Genomic DNA, 20,302 nt, shown 5'->3' with positions numbered 1-20,302 from the left:
TAATAATAATCTTTGTGACACTTCTGGGAGATGAAGATGGATTTATTGTCACATTTTGCACCCCAGAAACAGAACTGCAAAAACATTTAAGTCAAAAGTTTCCACAGAATTGGGATCTCTATTTCATAACAGTAAAGACCTGTTTTCTTCAGAGTATGTAAGTATATATAACAGTACAATACATTATTGCAACTCTTAAGTGCTCTCCATTTCTGTAAATTATCAGAATATCAGACAAAAAGATGTTAAGGAACATTCATGTATTAACCAAGTCTGATAGCTGTGACTTAGCATGCAAGAACTCCTTTGCAGGAGCAGGAAAACCTGCAGCATTTAACTGATTTATTCTTGCTGTCTGCATTTTATGACACATTCCCAAATTCCATAACAACTGAGGCAGGAGTCCTACCCAAAGTAGCCTTATCTGTTGCATACCCCAGTTCACCTCCCTGGCAAAGTCCACTCTGCATGTTAATTTTGGTAGGGTTCCTGTGAGAATGTAATATTCAAATACATAATCATAGATTGTATCACATTGCAAGAGCACAGTGGAGCCAAATTTAAGTTGTTTATCACAATAACTCTGATGTATTCTAACTTTTAAAAGGTTGACTCTGAAACCCCAATATTGGCATTTTAATGTTTTCATGTATGTAAATTTCCTCTCTAGGAAAATAATCCTATTTACAAGCAGAAACTCCATCATGTGATATTCTAACAGGATTAATCAAGAGGATTAGAATCCTTAGATCCACCACATAATCCTCTCCAATTCGAGCCAATACTTAAATCTCAGAGCTGGAAGATGGTTGGGCAAATGGAACACTAGAAGGTGGAGATGTTGCCCAGAGTTCAGACCAACAGAAAACAGAGTCCTGACTTCACAGCAAAAAACATATCTGTGGAAATAACATATCATGCTTAAATAGTATATCAATGCAAGAGTATTTGTTTAGTAATGACTTTCTGTTTTGAGTATTAAAAATTGAGTTCTGTAAGGAGGTACAGTATTTGTTAATTACTGTGTAATTAACAAGGTGTAACGTACCACTCTAATATATGTGTGTGTATGTGTGCATAAAGATATATACAAAACTATTTCACATTTCTTATTCCCAGACAGATACCATCTGTTTTGCTAGAGCAGTTGGAGATGCTGCTGGCATAAGGGGAGTAAAAGTTCCACGTTAAGAATAGGAGGCTAAGAATATTTGACACTAATCAGGTGAAAGAAATCCTAAATTTGATCAGAGTATACTTAAAACTATGTTTATATAATGAGCAAAATCTCTTGCATTCAAATCTTAAAATTCAGTACATATAATTAACAAGCATGTGCCATCTAGTGGGCGTCAGAAAAGTTTCCTCCCTGTCCGGGATTTCTCACATCCTCACCATTTTCATTTGCAAAATACAAGTAGCTAGGGAGCTGAGGATCTGCAGCTGAAATGATCAATGTCCAGATGCCAAGACAATACTTAAATACCTCTCAGGTCTTTTTTATGGGATTAAAACATTTTATGATGGTAAACTTACCTTTAATATACTTTAATTCCATGAAAAAGGAAACTGCACATAAATGCAACTCTGCTGTTACCTCATTTTTCTGTAGAACTTTTGGTAGGAAAGCCTGTTATTATACATATTGGTATTAATAACATATATAAGAATCAGTGTGCCCAAGTGAAGCTTCTTCAGCTTTCATTTTTGTCTCTGAAAACTGCAATAAATCATAGTAATTAATAAAACGCTCATTTGCATTTAAGCTTTTAATAGTAGAAACATTGCATCACAGGTTTTTCATAATGCCACGTGTAATGATTCCTAATCTAATTCTTACATCTGGTAATTACCGTATAAATGTCAGTATTTTAACGTAAATGTTATGAATGATAGTGTGGGGGTTTTTAACATTTGCCAACTAATCAAAATAATAGTCTTTAATGCTCTGAGTTTGTGGTTTCCTTGACAGCAATACTCCTTTTAATTATACTCACACAAAAAAAAAAAATTAAAAAATATTACTGTTCTTAGCAGTTTTCAAATAACTGCTCAACTGAGGGAGAGCTTAGGGATTATACCATATAAAAGCATTAATAAAGAGCATTTTTATGTGAACTATAATCATCCATGCTGTAAGATTTCGAGCGTGATTATTATCTCCTGCATGTAGTCTGAATAGACTCCAAAGCAAAGTACTGATGGCTGCGTGCAGCCAGTCTGAATGAGAATCAGACCTTGTCTCATGAAATTGGTAACACAGAATGGAATCACACTGCCCAAGTGGCTGGTGATGGAACTGACATTTAAGGAAGGAGAAAGAATATTAGCCATGCACAGAGCAATGTCAGTCTTACAGCTACCTCTTGTCATGCAGCCATTCAGTACCTCAGGTCAGCGTAGCCAAAAATATAATATATTATACTACTAATATTGTATTAGTTGCACAAGTAAAACAGTGCAGACTTTTAAAACTAAGTTAAACCTATTGGGATGTGCTTTTGGAACTGTTCCAGTGATTTCTGATTTTACTTGCACTTTTCAAAAAACTTCATTCTATAAATTAACCATCAATTGCATCAATTTAAAATCACCAAAGTAAAAAAAAAAAGAAAAACCAAACCCACAGATAGCTTTTGACTTCCTGAATCGAAAGCTATCTGTGAGAGCAGACTGTGCAATAAAAAAAAATTAGTGAGAAACATTGAACTGACCACGGATTATAATGTAATAATAAATAGAGGTTTAAGCCTAAATATTCACAACTCTGTTCTTTGCTAGGTGGCAGATGAAGAAACATTTGCTATTAATGACTCACAGTGATGGCAGAAAAAAATACAGAAAAGATTAGTAGATTAAGATGAAAAGTACCTGGGATATGTTTGGGTTTAGAGTAACGACAAAGCAATTGCTGGAATTAGAAGTGACTAATTAGAGTGAAGACTATTTAAGGAACTTCTTTATTATTGTCAACATCCAAACAAAGCAAACCTGCCAATTATATTCTCTAGAACTTTCCATATGCATCTCTTAAGCTAAATGGAATTAAAATTCTATTTAGGGATTAAAAAATTTTGTATTAAATTTAGGAAACATTGATTTATTTCAGCTTATTCTACAGATCTTAGTTTTATGATTAAGTAAAGAGAATTTTGAGAGTGCTGTATTCTTAATGTCATCTCCACTTGAATGCAGTTACTGGATAGTTATTTCATCTTTATATTCCTTCTCTTCTCATTTGTTAAGGCAAAACTAAATTTTGGATAAATTCATGTATATCTTCAGAATCAGAATTACAGTAAGGATATGAGACAGTTATCACACAAGTTGGTAGCCCTCTATATTTGTTTGAGTAGGACACAAACCATAGTTATCTGAATATAGGAGAAGAGATGGAGGAATCAAACTTTAGATATCTTTGGAATACAACTAATATGTATTTAAATACACTCAATAAGATTTTCACATTCACCCAAGAAGTTTTTAGATGTATAACATCACTAGTTATTGAAATGATTTACATTTCTAAGTCATTCAAGGGCTTTTGAAATTTTTACAGAGTACCGGTTAGCTTCGCAAATGTAGACATAATCAGATCAGTAGGAATCCGCCTGTAAGTTTATCCAGCAAGATTCAGACTGAAGATTCAAAATGCCTGTGAAACCTGTAACATGCTGAAGAATCATAGAGCAGCTCGGTCTTGCATACTTGTAGACTAAGTGTTTGAAAGAAAAGGTATTTTTTTTATTCTTTGTGCTTATTTTTTAGTGCCTTCAAAGCATGCCACCCCAAAATAAAGAGCTTCTACTTTGCAACAGACTGCCTTGAAGAAATGAATAGGTAAGTTGTGTTTCCTCTTAATCGTGATGCATTCTTCATCATGGTACTCCAATAATTGAAAATAATATTTCAACTCACATAGAAATACACTCTCGGAGCATGATGTAATGGTGATTAATAGCGCTGTCAGTACTTGGTCCACTTAGGCCTCCATTAATTTTAGCCCATACATTACATGGTGTGGCTCACTTCGGTGAAATCTTCTGTCATGCCACGTCACAATTCTGCAAAGGTGTGTTAGAGAAGTTAGTTGTCTTGGTCTCATCTACATTCATTAGAATTTTTGTATGTTAATGGGCATAAAGTTTATCACACTTCTAACTCTTTGTTGATCAAGGCTACAAACATTACTGTGGGATAAATGTTTTGGTGTATAAAAACAATGCACACATACCAAAGCTCACGCTTAAGGGTATACCCACATGACGGGATATTTTATAGTTAGCCCTACTGACAGTCCACAGTAACACATGGCATGACCTAAAACCAGAGAAAAGCAATTTGAAATAGTTTTTTTTAAAACAGGAATGGGGTTGAACTAATGAGATGAATTTATTTTTCATGCCAGAATTTGAAAACAAAGAAAAACGCAACCCAAAAAAACCAACTCTCCCCCTGCCCCAAGAAAAACCCCAACAACAACAAAAACCCAATATTAATTAATTTTATTCATTGTATCACTGTCCTAACAAGGAACAGAGGCTAGCAAAGTTCAGCTGTTGGCATTGCTGTGTGTTTCTAAGTGTCCTTGGATGTGCTGGGAGGGCATTCGAAACTTTTCTGGACATGGCCCTGAACAACCTGATCCAACATTAAAGCTGGCCCTGCCGTGGGAGGGGTGTGGGAACAGATGACCTCCTGACGTGTCTTCTAACCTAAATTACTCTGTGCTTCTGTTTTGTGATTCAGTGATGAAGGCAGAGGTTAGATAAAGGTGGGGAGGTACCTTTGATCCTCAAAGGTAGAGTCAAATGTTCTACCTCCTCCTGTTATTTCGGTAGTTTGTTTATTCCCAGCTGAGGCAAAAAGCAAGGACACATGAGATGATGTTACCATACTTTGAAGTCTTAAATCTTCCCTGGTGTAGACTGCTGAAACTTTGAGATGTAGTTAGCTCTTTCTGTTCACAGACTTAGAAAGGCACAACTATCTCAGGATACAGCTGGACTTTTTTCTTTGGAATGCCAATGTCAAAAAATTATTTTTAAATTGAACATTTATATTCTGTGGCTTACATGGCCCTTTAAGAAATACTGTATTGAGGTATCAGACTGGCTGTATTAAAACAGTTCAGGCTAGTTCATCATCCACTGACGATGAGGAGGAGGAGGTTCAGTTCTCAGGAGTATCTCGCTGTGTCAAGCTGTTATTTTTAGGATAAAAATTTGCTGAAAAATATTTTTTCCAACATTAATAATGATCCATTGTTCAGTTATATAATGTGACTGAGATTTGTTTGCCCCAAAACTGAAGTGAGGATCTTCTGTTATGGTTTCTCCCTTGATTTTAGCTACTTTGAGAGCTATGATTTGTTGAAGTGCCATTGAGCATACCTTTCTATTATACCATAAAATGTTCTGACTCAAGGAAAACTAGGAAGTCTTGACATACATTCGATAAACTGCTCTTACAATATTCATTGATTTTTCTACACTGGGGAGCCAACGAAGCTGTCTGTATGACAGTTTACAGCCTTCGTGGAGAGTAACAGTTGGAAAGGTGCCGGGATGTATTTTCATATCATAGTGCCATGTTAGTTTGGAATTTGAGAACCTTTTTCCTGGATTTTTGGGTCTGTTTCCCAAGAGAAAAGAGAAAGGGCAAACTTCCTCTTGAAGTATTTTTTGCAGTATTTTTCCTTCAGAAATGCTGTTACTGTAGAGTAATTGGAATTCACTCCCCAGCCCAAATGATGGATTGCTATGCTACCTCTGTAAAGTCCCTGGGCATCCCCTGCAGCCTTTACATGTGTCCTGGAATTGCTTCTCCCAGATATCCTGTGTGAAATTTGAAATGAGTAAGCAAGATTCATAGGTGAAAAATGCATTTAGAATACTAATTTCACAAATCTCTATCTTCCCAGCAAATTGCTAGCCATGTAATCTGAGGAAATAGGGCAAATACTCTGCAAAATTTAAATGGATTTTCCATGCTGGCAGAAGGGTAAATCTTTCACGCTGAAAAGTAAAGGAGTTCTAATATGGAGAGGAACAACATTTCTTTATTCTCTATGTGAGGAAAGTATACCCTTTCTTCAACTGCATTTACCACCAGCGTTTGTTTTAACAGCTGTTTGCACAGTTTCTTACTTCAGATTCACTGTTTAGTAATTTTTTCCACTCCAGAATATTTTGATGTGCCTTTAGCGCTGCATTGCTGTTGAAAGAATTGTATACCAATGGGTAGTAATTGATTTGTATGTAGCAGATAGAGTCACTCTGTTGCAGCTGAATTTTGCCTGCTGGGTTGCATGGTGCAGGCAGACTTTGGTTTGCAAAATTAATGCTCATGCTGTTCTGTCAGGTCTTACATGAGCATAGTCGTGTTCTTAGAAATGAATTAATAATGCAATTGATGAGCTCATCTTTTGCTTGCCATGGTCACAGGGTACTCCAAGCTTGTTAAAGGCCTTATTTCCCAGAAGTGCTTCATCTATTACCATACCATGCATAACCTGTTCATAGCTTTAATACACCTACAGAAATTAGCATTGAATTTAATAGTCGGTTGTTTCACAATATCCACTTTATTTAAAACTTTCCTGTGATTAAAGTATGCAGTGCATTTACAATCTCCTCATGCACTCCAAATATTAAATTAAAAAAGTTCCCATTTTAGGCTGAATAATTTGATCACATTTCATTTGAATAACTGGGTTAACTTTGCAATTTTAATAACTCCCAAAAAACTTTTGCATTCATTCAAAAAATATAACAAATACCTGCTATCCACTGAAACAGAACAATGATTTCGTAGGGGTCACTCCCAATATTTTCCAAGTAAAGACCCAAGTAAAGATTCTAACAGAATATTTCTCTTAAAAAGAAACTGTTTGAAAATGTAATTATTTTGAATTAATTCTCTATTCATTATAAGCAAATTTCAGGGTGCATATCCTCTGTATTTTTATGGATGGAATATAACCCAGCGAGTTACTCGGTGCTTTCCCTAAATCATGCTGTTTATTACTGAAGTTCATTTGGCTGTCCTCCTTAAATTTTGAGCATTTAAATCTCCTTGGCGGATCTCAGCCAAATCAGATGGTGGGCCAGTATTAATGCATCTTTTACAGTTTTAATTTACTTTCAATATTCACTTACAAAGAAGCGATCACTTAAGAAAATATCTTGGCAACTAAAAGCTTCAGACATACGCCCCTATTAGTCATTGCCCCTCTTCAACAAGAGTTTCTGGAGAAGTAAGCATGAGAGTATTCACGTTAGATCTGTCTGTCCTAATTTAACAGTTCTTTAACAAATAAGCTAAGTAAGTTATTAAAGAGCTCTTACTCCCCAGTCCTGTACCCGATGAAAAGCAAAGAGCTAATTTTGCAGAACATGAAAGGTACTTTTCAAATAGAAACCCCCAAAATGGAGATTCCCAGTGGTGTTGTAAGTAAACATAAAGAGCAGGTTTCCCCCTTCTTCCTTTATGCTCCTATAAACTTGTTTCAAATCCAGGAAAAATAGTCTGTGCCCAAGGCCACTTCTGTCCTCTAATTTATTGTTCTCACATAAAAGCTCGTAAGTTGCAGTACAAGGAAAACAATTTTCTGATCAGAATTAGCTGCAGGCCCCAGGGACTGGGTGAAACCATGGTGTATATGGGAGTGAGCAGTGCGACAGCAGAGCTGCAGCGCTCCGTCTGGAGAAAATACTACACCAGGAAGCACTAGTAAGAGCTGTAAGTCTCCAAAATCTCCGGTTTTTGGCGACCCTCCTTTCTACAATATATGGACTACTTGCCATAGACTTGTGAACTACTGTTTCCCCCTTAATACAGTTTGAGAACCACTGGCTGGTAGCATTACACTAAAGGAGTTTACAATACACAATTGCAATTATCCAATACGCAGTCCAAATTAGCATTCAGGTGTAAATGTATCCCTAATGCACAGGAGCTAGGATTTGCATTGGCTTTCTGTACTAGTTTAAATTACAAAATGAACTTAATCAAATTCTGCTGTAAATAATACCGTTGTGAATTGGAATAGTTCTTCTGGGAGTCAGCAAGTTCAACTGCATTTCCTGTAGCAGATTTTGTGATGACAGTGCTGTACCTCTCCTTGATGAATGGATGTGCATTACAGCCACATATTGTGATGTTATACTGGAGATACTAAGTTAACATGGCAAAATCCAAAGTTTTTAGTAATAGAAATAAGTAATATACACAAATAAGTCAGGCATTTAACAGTATTGTTTGGCCTATTTGATCGCATTTCTTTGAGTATGTGGAAGTAGAATTACATAATTTCACAATAAAACATCCCATCTCTTAAAAAAAAAAAAAAAATCCCCTCTAAAACCCCCCAAAACCCACTCATACCTTTTCAGGCCATACTAAACTTAGTTCTCTTGCTCATAAAAAATGTTCCATTTCTCCAAAGCTTTATTTTGGGCCAATCATTGGGTGAAAGCTAGGGTAAAAGCTTGAATAACTGAGCGAAATTACAGCATGCATTAAATGTTAAGAAATCCTGGCTTGGATTCCTTTTTACAGCTTTTCATCCTTACCTGTACTTTTGTAAGAACAGCAGAAAGACTATCTGGCAAATACTATCTGGTTGTAGCTGCTGAAGCATATATAATACCACGGTCGGTGTAGAAAGCGGTAGGTGCATGCAGCAGCTAGTACTTGCCTTTAAGTGGATGCCCAGAAAGTTTGGTGAATTATCCAGAGTAACACGGTAAAATCCAATAGGAAGAGGTTACAGTAGGGCGAAATCCAGCAGCTGCATTTGACTAATGAAGAAAATATCTCATTGTCATCTTAATAGATTCCTTTAAGTGTCAGCTTGAAACTCCAAGCTTGACACACCAATGATTATTCCTCTTTGATTTGCCCACGCGGTGTTGTTGCTGCCACAAACGTGTTTGTAAACATATTTGAAAATTGACAAGAGAAGTTCCAGCTGAGTGAGTTTTTGTGACTGTTTGGGTATATTTCCTTAGGGTTTATTATTGGTTTTATCTGAGATTATAGCCTATGATAAATTTATTGTGTGCGTATTCTCTGTCATACACAACTATATTCATATAGTAAGATGCCATTTCATTTGTTACCAGAAGGGTAATTTATTTGCTACAGAAGTAGTGAGCTTTTTTGTCTATCACCCACTGGGGAAAAAACAAAACAAAACAAAAATAAAAAACAAATAAAAAACCCGTAGATGAACCACCTATCCAGACTTCTGACTACAAAGGCGTAGTTGTGCACTTGGTTGACAGGGTGAAGTTAAAAAAAAAAAATAAAAAAAAAAAATAAAAAGAAATCCCATTAAGTGCATGAAGTAGATGCACATGCAAAGAGGGCATAAATTGCCATGGTTCACTTGTCAACTCTTAAGCTGTCTGGGGCTTTTTCCATATTTTTCCAGCCTGACAAATCTAAGAAGACAATGCATGAAACAAGATCAACAGAGTCATGTCAAATTATCAAATCAGAGAGTACTTAAGAGTTTATCCCATGAATGATTTTACTAAAGAAATTCCAGCAACTGTGGCAAATAAAATAGTAGAAATACAGGCTGCTGAGAGCTGATGGATTTGGAGAGATGAGCTCATTGAGAAGGCTCTGCTCAGTGTTATATTTCACTGTGAGACATCAGTTATGTTTTGGGGCTTCTTTTGTGTTGATGAAAATCAAGGCATCATTTTAGCTATGCCTATTACAGGAACCTTTATTCTGTTAAATATATCACCTGTATAACCTTCGAAAATAGTGAGAATAATGTAACTTAGGAACCAAAACGGGAAGTGCATTGATTTTTTAGGTGGCCAGTAGGAAAGACTGGTTAGGAAGAAGCCAACATAACAAGTACAAAATCAATTTTAAAATATAATTCTGTATTGCAAAGAATTTTACAGTGAATTCTGGAATCTGATTATCCCACTGATGTAAAACAAAACAAAACAAAAACCAAACTCCAAAGTTTTGAATCAGAAATTAAATATAAATTGCACTGAACAAATTCTCTGTGTGAAATAAATGGTTCAAGGGAATCTAATTTTAATAGACTTAAAGATAACCGGGTTAAATCAAATTTAACTTCCACTTTAGTTCTGTTTTTTTCCTTTTAACCAAATAATCTCAAGTGTAGATGCAATCTTAAAAACGAAGGAAAATATATTCCTGCACTGAAACATTCATAAAAGCAAACCTGAGATGACATACAAGTGCAAGTATTGATTGACGAAAAGATGCAAGGAAGATAGGAAATATATAACTATTTATTTATTCTATCCTTTAATGCCTCAGTATTTCATTGGTTTCATTTTTAAAGGAACATTTAACAGACAGAAACAGTGAAAGTGGATAGACTTGCTTGAATTTACACCTTATCAGGATAGATCCTTTATTTACTTTGTCACTTGAAGTAGTTTCCTCTATACACCAGCTATCCTGTACATGTAAAAAGTGTATCCAGCATTGAGGAGGTTAGCAAATAAAACTTACTTGAGCCACAGAAACTTGCTACTTCCTGACCCGTTCTCCATGGATTTATGGAATGGTTTTAACCATAATCCTAAAAATAACAGCCTTGCACCTCTTTTTGTAAAAAAAGGTTACCCTCTTGCCTTCGGTTTTTGTTCTCCTACACTAAACATAATAGTTCTCTCAAATTTATTATAGCTGAGATTGTCCAAGCGGTTTTGTTGTTTTGGTTTTTTTTCACTTGTGCTCTTTTACTCGGGACTGTAGGAGGGAATAGCCCAGTGGGTGAAGTGCGGTGCCACTACAAAAGCTGTTGTTGCCTTCAATCCCAGCGCCTCAGGCTGACCGTGGCTCAGCACCGCACTGGGCAGGAGTCAACTGTAACAGTCAGTAAACAGAACTTACTGCGTTTGTACAATGAGTAATGGCATATCCTTGTTATTAATATAGTCTGCCAGGACGGTGAAGCTATACAAAGTTGTCTCCCTAGTTGTTTGGGCCACTTTAACATTTCCCAGCGTTTTTATTAAATGATCAGTAAGGGAACGCGCTCCTGACAATTCAGGGCATTTCAGGCATGACTCACTCTTCAGTATCAAGTTTTGATTATTGTCACAGCTACTTAGTTCATCGCTGCCCTCAGTGCCTTTGTAATCATCACTTTCCAGGCCTGAGGGTAGACTCAGACTCTCAGAAGAGGCCCTGGGCTCTGATCCCCTGGTACTAACCAGAATTATCTCAGTAAATTTAACTTAACTTCCTACCATGCAGCTCTATTTTATCCCAAAGCAATGACAGCAGTGCCTGTTTGTGATCAACAGAATTAATTAAAGCCAAGTCTGATTTATTTAGAATTTAAACCACTGAGACAAAGTACAAAACTTAATGTATTTTGATGACTTTACTTGAGGCTTCCCTTTCTCTGCATTTGGTTCACTAAGGTACAGCCAATAAAAAGTAATTAACAGGCTTCTTGGTCCCTCGTAAGTTGTTATAATGTACCTCAGTAAGCTAGATATTACATCTTACAGAGATGTTGTACAACACTGAAGGTAAAATGTTGTAGCAAAGTATCCTTGGGATATTTAGTACGGCTCCACATCGTCACAACTAATTTTATCAAGAACGCAACCCTTGTGGTTCCTTGAGTGACTTAGACTCAAAGTTAGTCAAACGTGCTGTTTAAGTTGTTTAAGCATCAAAATAAAAGAGTTGTTGAAAATACCAAAGAAAAAAGGTAGGGTTGGGGGGAGGAAAAGGAGTCCAACTTTCTGCCTCAGGGGGCCAAGATATATAGAGATGTACGTGTAAGATTGCTATACGTGTACCTGCCAGAATACCTCATGTCTTTTTGTGATGACATGAAATTCAAAGAGCTATTGGGGTAGAGCTATACAAACTAAATTAAACAAACGATCTGCTGGTTTGGGGGTTTTTTTGTCCACCATAGCTGCTTGTCAGGTGTAACATGTAGTCTTGCATTGCATGACCTTCAGTTAAACATGCAGTCATCTGTCCCTTAGAGAGAGTCCAATACTGATGCGTATTCCTGTTGCCTTCCTGAAACTTGACATTTGCCTACAAGGCCTTCAATGCAGAGTTCAGAATCAAATGGCTGAGTTTCCAAGCTTTCCACAGAGAACTTTTTATAACCTTGACTGCCTGTTTTCTTAAAAGTGAAAGTGGTTTGCTCATCAAGTAAATTCATCAAGTTTACACAGCGTTCCTTTTGAACTGAGTTTGCATTTCCTTGAAAAAAAAAAAATGTTATCGGAAAGAAAAGGATCTGTAATCTCAGCGCTTCTATAACTCCTGATTAACCTCAAAAACATTCACCCATGCTTTTTTCAAAAACACAAAACCTAAAATTGAAATTCTTTTTCTTTTATCAGAAGAGATTTTATCATTATAAGCCACTGAATGTCATCAGATAACTCTTTTTTTGTTGTCTTGACAAAGAGCTAACTGTGAATTGTGGTAAATGAGGTAAGGAAGTACTCGTAACTATAGCTGGGGATCTTCTTGCCCTTTGGAAGAGAAAAATCTGAGCAGTCTGAGGGAAGGAAGATCACCTTCTGCTAGTTCCAGATTTGGACATTGAGGCCATATGAGTAAAGCTGATGCTCCGTGTATGCTAACAATATCCGTGTTCTCTTGAAGGTTTATATTAACACTTTGACTGTTACCTATACATGCTTCCAAGATTTGAAACCCTCAAATTAACAATGAGCAATGAGATAAATTTGGCAAGAAATTTAAGACAATATAAATTTCCATGCACTGACCACCAAAACGACTGAGTCTGTTTTAACTTTGAAAATGGTAACGAGTCCTAATTTATCATTGATGCTTAAACAGAACCTAAGCTGAAGACGCTGAGGCATTCTGCTTAATTGCCAAAGGCATATGGTAAAGTATGACTAAAACTATTTTGCTCCAATGAATGCTAATGAGTTTAGAAATTCAGGAACAACTGTTGAAAAAATAGCGAATACAAATGCTTAATAATGAGCAAGGCTATGATGTCATTTCAATTACTGCAATAAAGAATATGCCTTTCAAGAGAAGCAAATGTCAAGTGATCAGCTTGCCTGTTGTTGAATGAAATTATGCTGGTGAGCACTGTAGAAAAGCTTTTCTGTAAACCTGTTAATCCATTTGAAATTTACTTCCTTCATGATAAAGATGAGTTCTTGACGTGCTGATACAAACAATGTCTCTGTAAACAGTCCTAACGCTGCAGTTGGTATTTGTGAAAACTAACCATCGTTTCCATTTTTATTTCCAATTTGCTCACTTCTGTTTTAAATACTGAAAGGCAAAGAAATATTATAGTACAATTCTTTATACTTTCATAGTTTTGCAAGTAAATTGAACCCTCTAACAATTCCCTATGAGTAACAAGTAAATGTTATTGTCCCCTTTGGATACTTATGAAAGCCATAAGATACGTAGAACGATTTGCTGAAGGCCATGCAATGAGTCAGTGTTATATCCAATATTATAGATTACAATCATTGCTCTGAGCAGCTGCGGAGCATGGCGTAGACCAGATCAATACGTGCCGAACTGTGTGCTATTTTTAGGGGAGAGTTCACTCGTCCTTCATTTTCTGTTTCCTTGCTGTGTATACCCTCTTCCATATACTGTGCCGTTAGACCAATAATACATTCACGTATGTCCTTAGAAGCATTTTTCTATTCTGGTACAAGTGGGAAAGAAGTACAATGAATAGTTTTCTTGTTTTAATCTGCAAAACACTTGTCCTTATGACATAGGATGTATTGTTTACTAATGTCTTTCCTGAAGTCTTTGAAGCTGTTTTTGTCATTATATGATTCATTAATCGAGAACATAATTATTAACAGGTTTTATGTTGCAGCATTAAAAAAGAAGAGAGTGCGCTGCTTCTAGAAAACGCTTATGTGGAATACTGGGAAATTAATGACATAGTAAATAATTTAGTCACTGAGTAAGGGAATACTTAAGAATGCATCTCAGTCATTACAGATGTCTGTTAATAGGGCTTTTTTCTTCAGTTATATTTCCTTGTTGATGAAAATAAGCTGATTCTTGATTTTCTGTTTTCATTAAGAAGTGACTTTCCTCTCTGCGTGTTAATGTTCTTTTTTCCTGTATTTCCATTATATATTGTATAAACACCCAGGAATCTTAGATAAAGAAAACTCTAAAGGTATTTTCCCCAAAATACACTACAACATTTTCCTAATGAAACAAAGAATCTTCTTTTTAGTCAAACTAATGAATTTTGGGACAAAGAAAAAAACCCGCAACATCCAATGTGACATGCAAATATTGAAGTACTTTCAATTTACCAAGTCTTGTTTTAAGAACCTGTATTAAAAAAATCAAAGGATGATAATGTTGATATCACAGCTCAACGAGCCTAAACTTTTATATCACCAGTATCACAAATCTCGACTAGTAAATAACCAGTGCAATACTGTCATAGTCTGGCTTAGCTTTTTAAGTATACAAATGTAATGCAAGTTTTTTCCTCATACAGGTTTTCATACATTTCTTATACAATTATCAATTACTCCATTATCATAATTCTATTTTATTTTATAGTATTTTGGCAAGTCAGGCAAGTTCTTGAAATTAATAGAAGTAGCAATCAGAATAAATGCAGTATGCTCCTTTACACTATGTCTTTGGAAACCACTCCACACCAATAGGTTTCAGATGCAGCTTAGAGAGGATTTGATTCTGCTTAAGGTGGAGACAGAGCTGGACATCCTCTGTTTGCGCAGACTATTCTAAAAATTTCATTTAGTCATTGCTAAAGTGAGCCTATTGGGATGTATGCTTCACGGTTTCTTGGTGACATAAGGAAGATTGATGTCATGATTCTTCAGTTTTCTGGGCAGCAGAATGAAATGCATGGAGTCTGATACTCCACTAGGCAAAGCCCTCCAGCAGATGTGAGTAGGAGTCCAGAAGTATATCTGCAGTGTACCTAAACTGGAACATCCTTCACTTAAAATTATTAACCACTGAACACATCTGATTCACAATTTTAGCAGCCTGAAGAGTGTTCAGTTTTTGGACTAAGCGTTGTCTCTGACTTTTCCAAATGTTAAGAATGTATATGCCCTCAGATTTACACCGGATGTCCCTTTTAAGTATCTCTCTCCCTCATTTTTTTATTGTTCTATTAGATGGATGAATCGTTTGGGTCTCGCGGCAATTGGTTACACACCTGATGACAAGGATATCCATCCAGATGAAGGTAATGCTTCAGAGATTATGATTAGGAGAAGAGAGCAGAGAGTACATATCCGTTCATTATTTGAACAAAGTTGGAGATGTCATAACTGACTTCTTTATTAACATACGTGCCATATCTTTTAAAATACCAATTTTCATAAGAATCCCTATCCTTCACAAACTATATTTATTGGTGCCACCACCAAAGGAAATAAAATCCTGAGTAATAATTTTAAGAAATATTTAAAGCAAGTGATAAAGAGAATGCAAGGTTCAGGGTGAAGTATGATCTCCCCGATCACAGCCATCGGGTATGCTCATCACCCATCGCAAGCGAAGGCGTCACACACAGAGGTCAGTATGTGCTCTAGAACCATTTTTGCAGCCCAGCTGCCAGCCACGCCTTTTCCACCATCACCCATGGTGGAGCCTGTTATGCTAACATAATTAAATTAATTATTGGGTTTGTGTACAGTGGGAGCTAGGTGCCTATCCTGCTTTCTTTGATGCTATCCTAAAAATGTGAAGGTTCTTTTACGTATCTGCGTATCTTAGGTGCCAGATATTTCCGCAAGTCTGTTCCATAGTGACTGCCAAGCCCCCTAGGTGACTGTGAAATGTTTGCCTTTGCATGCGAATGATATTTTTAAAAGATGGGACCAGCTTTCTTGTGGAAAAGCGCATGAGTGAAACCCAGAATGCTTTGTTAGCAGATTACTGGAGTGAAAGCGACCAGGATGACATCGACGGCTCTTTAACCCTGAAGCAGGAAGGCTCTTCAACGCTGTGTGACACCTACCATCGAACACCCTCAGTGAGTTATAAATATTGCATTTGACAGTAGGTCACCAAAGAATATCTGTGTGCCTTCATTTGCATTTTCCTTGTTTTGGAATATTTAATTATCATGGAGGCAGAACAAAGACGGCTGTCATTGTAAGAGTGAAATTACTGCTGTTCCTCTCCAGCTAAGACTTTGAATGTTTCCACAACAAGTCAATTACCAAGGAAGGAGAGGTAAATGTCTCCTTACACAGACATGTCACCAGACTGTAAATATGACATTTTTTGTAGGATTTGGGAGATTACACGTAATAATATGAACAGAATATTCCAATGTTGCCTTTACTGCAGAATATGAGAAGGTTGCGGTGGATGGGATAGTTTGTATTAACTGAGACTGGTTTTTAAGCATGAATATTAGATATTGGATGCTAGAGATTCAGATCAGATCACATTCATGCAGTAATCATGTTTTAGTACAAACACTTTTTTAAGAACTTATCTTTAGAGACAAGGGGGTTTTCTTGCAATATGAAGCATTGTGTACAATACCATAGTAGTGACAGTATTTTCTGTTAGTGTCATAAGATGTTAAGTAGCTGATAAAAATACTTCTAATATATTGTGTAAAGACAGGTTTTGATAACTAAGAAAAAAAAAACCCATTTTGCATATAAACAGGCTCTAGCAGCAAATAAGAACACTTCTATTCTACAGAACATAGACATGCTGTGATAATTATTCTATGTTTCTAAGCGCAGATAGGACTGTTCTCTATTTTTCTTTCAGATTTTTCTTCAGCGTGAATGACACGATCCTCACACAGCCAGAACCAAAGAAAGAGTGACTGAGACAACAGCATCACATGGGTGAAGTTCAGACTGATTTTCACCCATGTGATGCTGTTTTATCAACTGGGATACAGGTTAAGACCCTCCCTTTCTGTTTTACCACTTTTTTTGCCTTTCTCTTTGTTTCTGAATTAAAATTATACACAGACCCAGCAGAATTAATTAAAATAATTTGAGAAGTTCAGCAGTCCCCCCAAATTCAAAAATATTCCTGGGTGCTGAAGTTTGTTTTTTTTTTTTTTTTTTTTTTTCCTGTTTGGCTGGATACTTATCCCATAAAACAAGAAAAGAAATCCAATTATGGTTTCTTTTGGGGGCTTTCATGTCTTCATAGCACACTGCTGGACTGCGTGTAAACTGGACAGGTCTTCAGGAAACCTGTACCAGTATTATACTGTTCTTTCCAGCAGGAGTTGCTCATGGGCAGAGAATGTGTAAAACAAGAATAGGGAGTGGTTAAAACATAGCACTTGCATAAAAGATCTCACTGCTAGTTATGTTCTGTTTATGGAGGTTCATATTACGACATATCAAAACACACACATCAGTCCATTTTATTAGTATATATCATAAAATATTCTACACTATAGTAATTCTCTTGGATCTGTTCAAAACGTTGTCTTATAGTCAGATGCTTTTGTATCTTTTCAGGTGAATTCTTCAAGTCCATTCCCTGAAGCCAAACACGGTCGACACTTTTCAAGTGAATCAACATATTCTCATTCTTCTGCTGAGGATTCTCGACACGATGTAGCAGGAAGCACACACTCATCAGGATGCAGACCTCCCTATCCAGAAAGGCGCTCGTGGCAGGATCTGATAGAGACTCCGTTAACCAGTTCAGGGCTCCATTTTCTTCAGACTGTTCCTCCCGACGCAGAGTACCTAAGTGGCCGGCCTGGAATGTCACCAGACAAACGAAGACAAGCAACGCTACCTGTACAAAGACGTCATAATTATGAGCAGGATGGGCCTTTCCCTTTGGTGGAATGTCAACGGGGACACAGCTCTCATAGCAGGCCACAGAAGCAACGTAGTCAAAGCCTTCCCCGAAACAGAGATGTCAGGGGTAAGGGACGTGTAAAGTCCATCGAAGGAACAGATGACAAGCTAGAAGAGAAAGTTCCTATTAGAAGGCATAATAGTTTCTGTGCAGAAGGTAAGCTTCTGGAGATGTTCTGATCCTCTTCACTGCCATTGAGTGCCAGGGCAATATTGCCATTATTCTCAGCAAGGTTTTTGTAGTTGAACCGTTACATGTTGGCAAATTCATCAGTCCCTACACTTTTTTTTGCCTGGATGTAGTGCTAAGAATATAGCTTTGGGGCTGATCAAAATGTTTCTGTTTTATCAAAACAGAAATGGGAAGACTGTGTTATAGGGTTACTTTATACACGAATTTGCAGCACTGCTTGCTGGTTTTAGAGACTTCACCCGAATGATTAGATTTGTCGTTAGGTTTCTTTATTTTCTTTCAGAAAACATAAAAGAAATTGGAGAAAATACAGATGGCCTGCAAGAGCTATACAGATCTCTGGAACAAGCTAGTTTGTCGGCTTTTGGAGAGCAGCGGCCTTCCACCAAGCAGGAATTCCGCAAGTCCTTTGTAAAGCGATGTAACGATCCAGTTATCAATGAAAAGCTTCACCACATCAGAGTTCTCAAGAGCACTTTAAAAGTAAGGCTTTATCATTAATTTTGTGTATGAGCAATATAAACTAGTAAAGGTATAATCTCTTCATGTTTTCCATGGATGAGGCTTTCTTTGTAACTTTTGAATTAAGTTCCAAAAAAACTAAAAATACTTGAAAACAAACATCTTCCAGCTTAAGGAAAAAATAAATGATTTGGCACTCTTTATAGGCTTATTGTAGAAAGTGCCAAGGACTGAGCTGTCAAACAGTTTAAGCTGTAGTAGTTGCTGAATATAGGTAAAAGATTCAAGTGTCCATAGTAGTTTCCCTAGCAGTTTGCATTAAAATGAAAGAAGAATTAAAGTGCCAAAATAAAAAATGTGGCATAAATTTCATTTTGACATGTACTGTGTCTTTCTGGAATCTGATAGGCGAAGGAAGGGGACCTCACAGTTATCAACAGCCTTCTGGATGATCCCAACTTAACATCAAAGAAGTTTAAAGATTGGAAACTAAAGAACTATGAGTTTTTCCTGGACATTTGTGAGTACAGTGCTGCTGTGAAATCTCAAAATGGAGCCTCTGAACTTGCAACCTCAGCACCGATGCTGACCCATACACACTCCTTCATTGAAACTCACGTGTGACAGGACTCATATCCTGAATAATTGCTGGGTGCCATGAAAAATCGAATAAGACAAACACTGTAATATTTATTGATAATGTACTCAGCAGTACTGTAAATAAGTTGGATAAGAGAATAGTGCCACAGGATGCCTACTACATTGCATGATAAGACAATAATATTCTTTATGAATATTTTTTTGTTTGCTATTATCAACCGATGTCCGTATCAAGCTCTGCATTAGAAAGAAGCAGTGCAGAAGTGTAACTGAAAATAAATACCAGTATATTTAAAGTACTGTACTAAAACTAAGCTTATAGTATGAGCTCCTACAATCATTTTATATATTTAGATATATATAAAGACATATCTATGTATATAAAATGTAACATGGTAGTTGACATTTACTTTTAAAATGCCCTAAAGTTCACATTTTCACACATTTTTTTCTTGAAAAAAATAGAAAACGAAACCGTAACTACATTGGCCACTCTTAGAGATGAACGTTTATTTTTGCAACATTTCCAGGTAGTGACCATCTTTGCAAATAAAAGGACAGAGTTATCAAAATGTAAACTCAATCCCTATAGTGTGCCTTAAAATGTACACTGTACATCTAGCAAATAGATCCCAATCTGGCCCTATGGGCATACTGTACATGCCATTTAGATACTGTGTTTGTAACATACTGTGCCTGCCTTTAAAATGAATGAACATAAGCAAGCAGGTATGGCACAGAGGTTAAGATATGAGTAGAACAATGTCGGTTGTTCACTAATGCTGCAACTTAAACTGATTTTAATATAATTTGAGGTATTTCATGGTGAAAGAAAAACATCTGCGCGCTGAATATGGTACATGCTGCAGGTTTTCGTAGTTTCTTCACTGTGAATTTAAGTGACACATGACTGTGAGTCACAAAATTCAAAAAAGCTCTGATGGTTCGAGGATGAGAATGAAGTTTAGAAAAATCCTGAACTAATCAATTAAATTCTGTAATAGACTGACATCTAGAGCTGAGGAAATTATTCAAAATTATATAATGTCTGGCAATAATTTTTAACTGTTAGTAGTACATTAGCAAGCGGGTGAAGTTATTCAATACATCATTTGAAAGCCAGTCCGTATTGATTGGTTTGGGAGGACACACGAGTCACATAGTGTATTTCACTTCCTTGCCT

General features: G+C 36.5%; 1 protein-coding gene across 1 annotated transcript in view; it reads left to right on the top strand.

Annotated features, from left to right (window-relative positions):
• Positions 1-19,143, top strand: part of LOC104130068 (connector enhancer of kinase suppressor of ras 2) — a 205,563-nt gene extending 186,420 nt beyond the window's left edge. Inside the window, exons 20-25 of the mRNA XM_035898667.1 lie at positions 3,769-3,840; positions 15,180-15,250; positions 15,939-16,042; positions 17,514-18,021; positions 18,341-18,540; positions 18,928-19,143. Coding sequence (XP_035754560.1) covers positions 3,769-3,840; positions 15,180-15,250; positions 15,939-16,042; positions 17,514-18,021; positions 18,341-18,540; positions 18,928-19,143 — 1,171 coding nt within the window. The remainder of the gene's footprint in view (positions 1-3,768; positions 3,841-15,179; positions 15,251-15,938; positions 16,043-17,513; positions 18,022-18,340; positions 18,541-18,927) is intronic.
• The last annotated feature ends 1,159 nt before the right edge of the window (positions 19,144-20,302 follow it).

Source organism: Egretta garzetta, unplaced genomic scaffold, assembly GCF_000687185.1.
Source record: "Egretta garzetta isolate BGI_Z169 unplaced genomic scaffold, ASM68718v1 scaffold220, whole genome shotgun sequence".
NCBI lineage: Eukaryota > Metazoa > Chordata > Aves > Pelecaniformes > Ardeidae > Egretta > Egretta garzetta.
The sequence above is the reverse complement of the archived record's forward strand: the minus strand, read 5'-3'. Positions and strand labels throughout refer to the sequence as shown.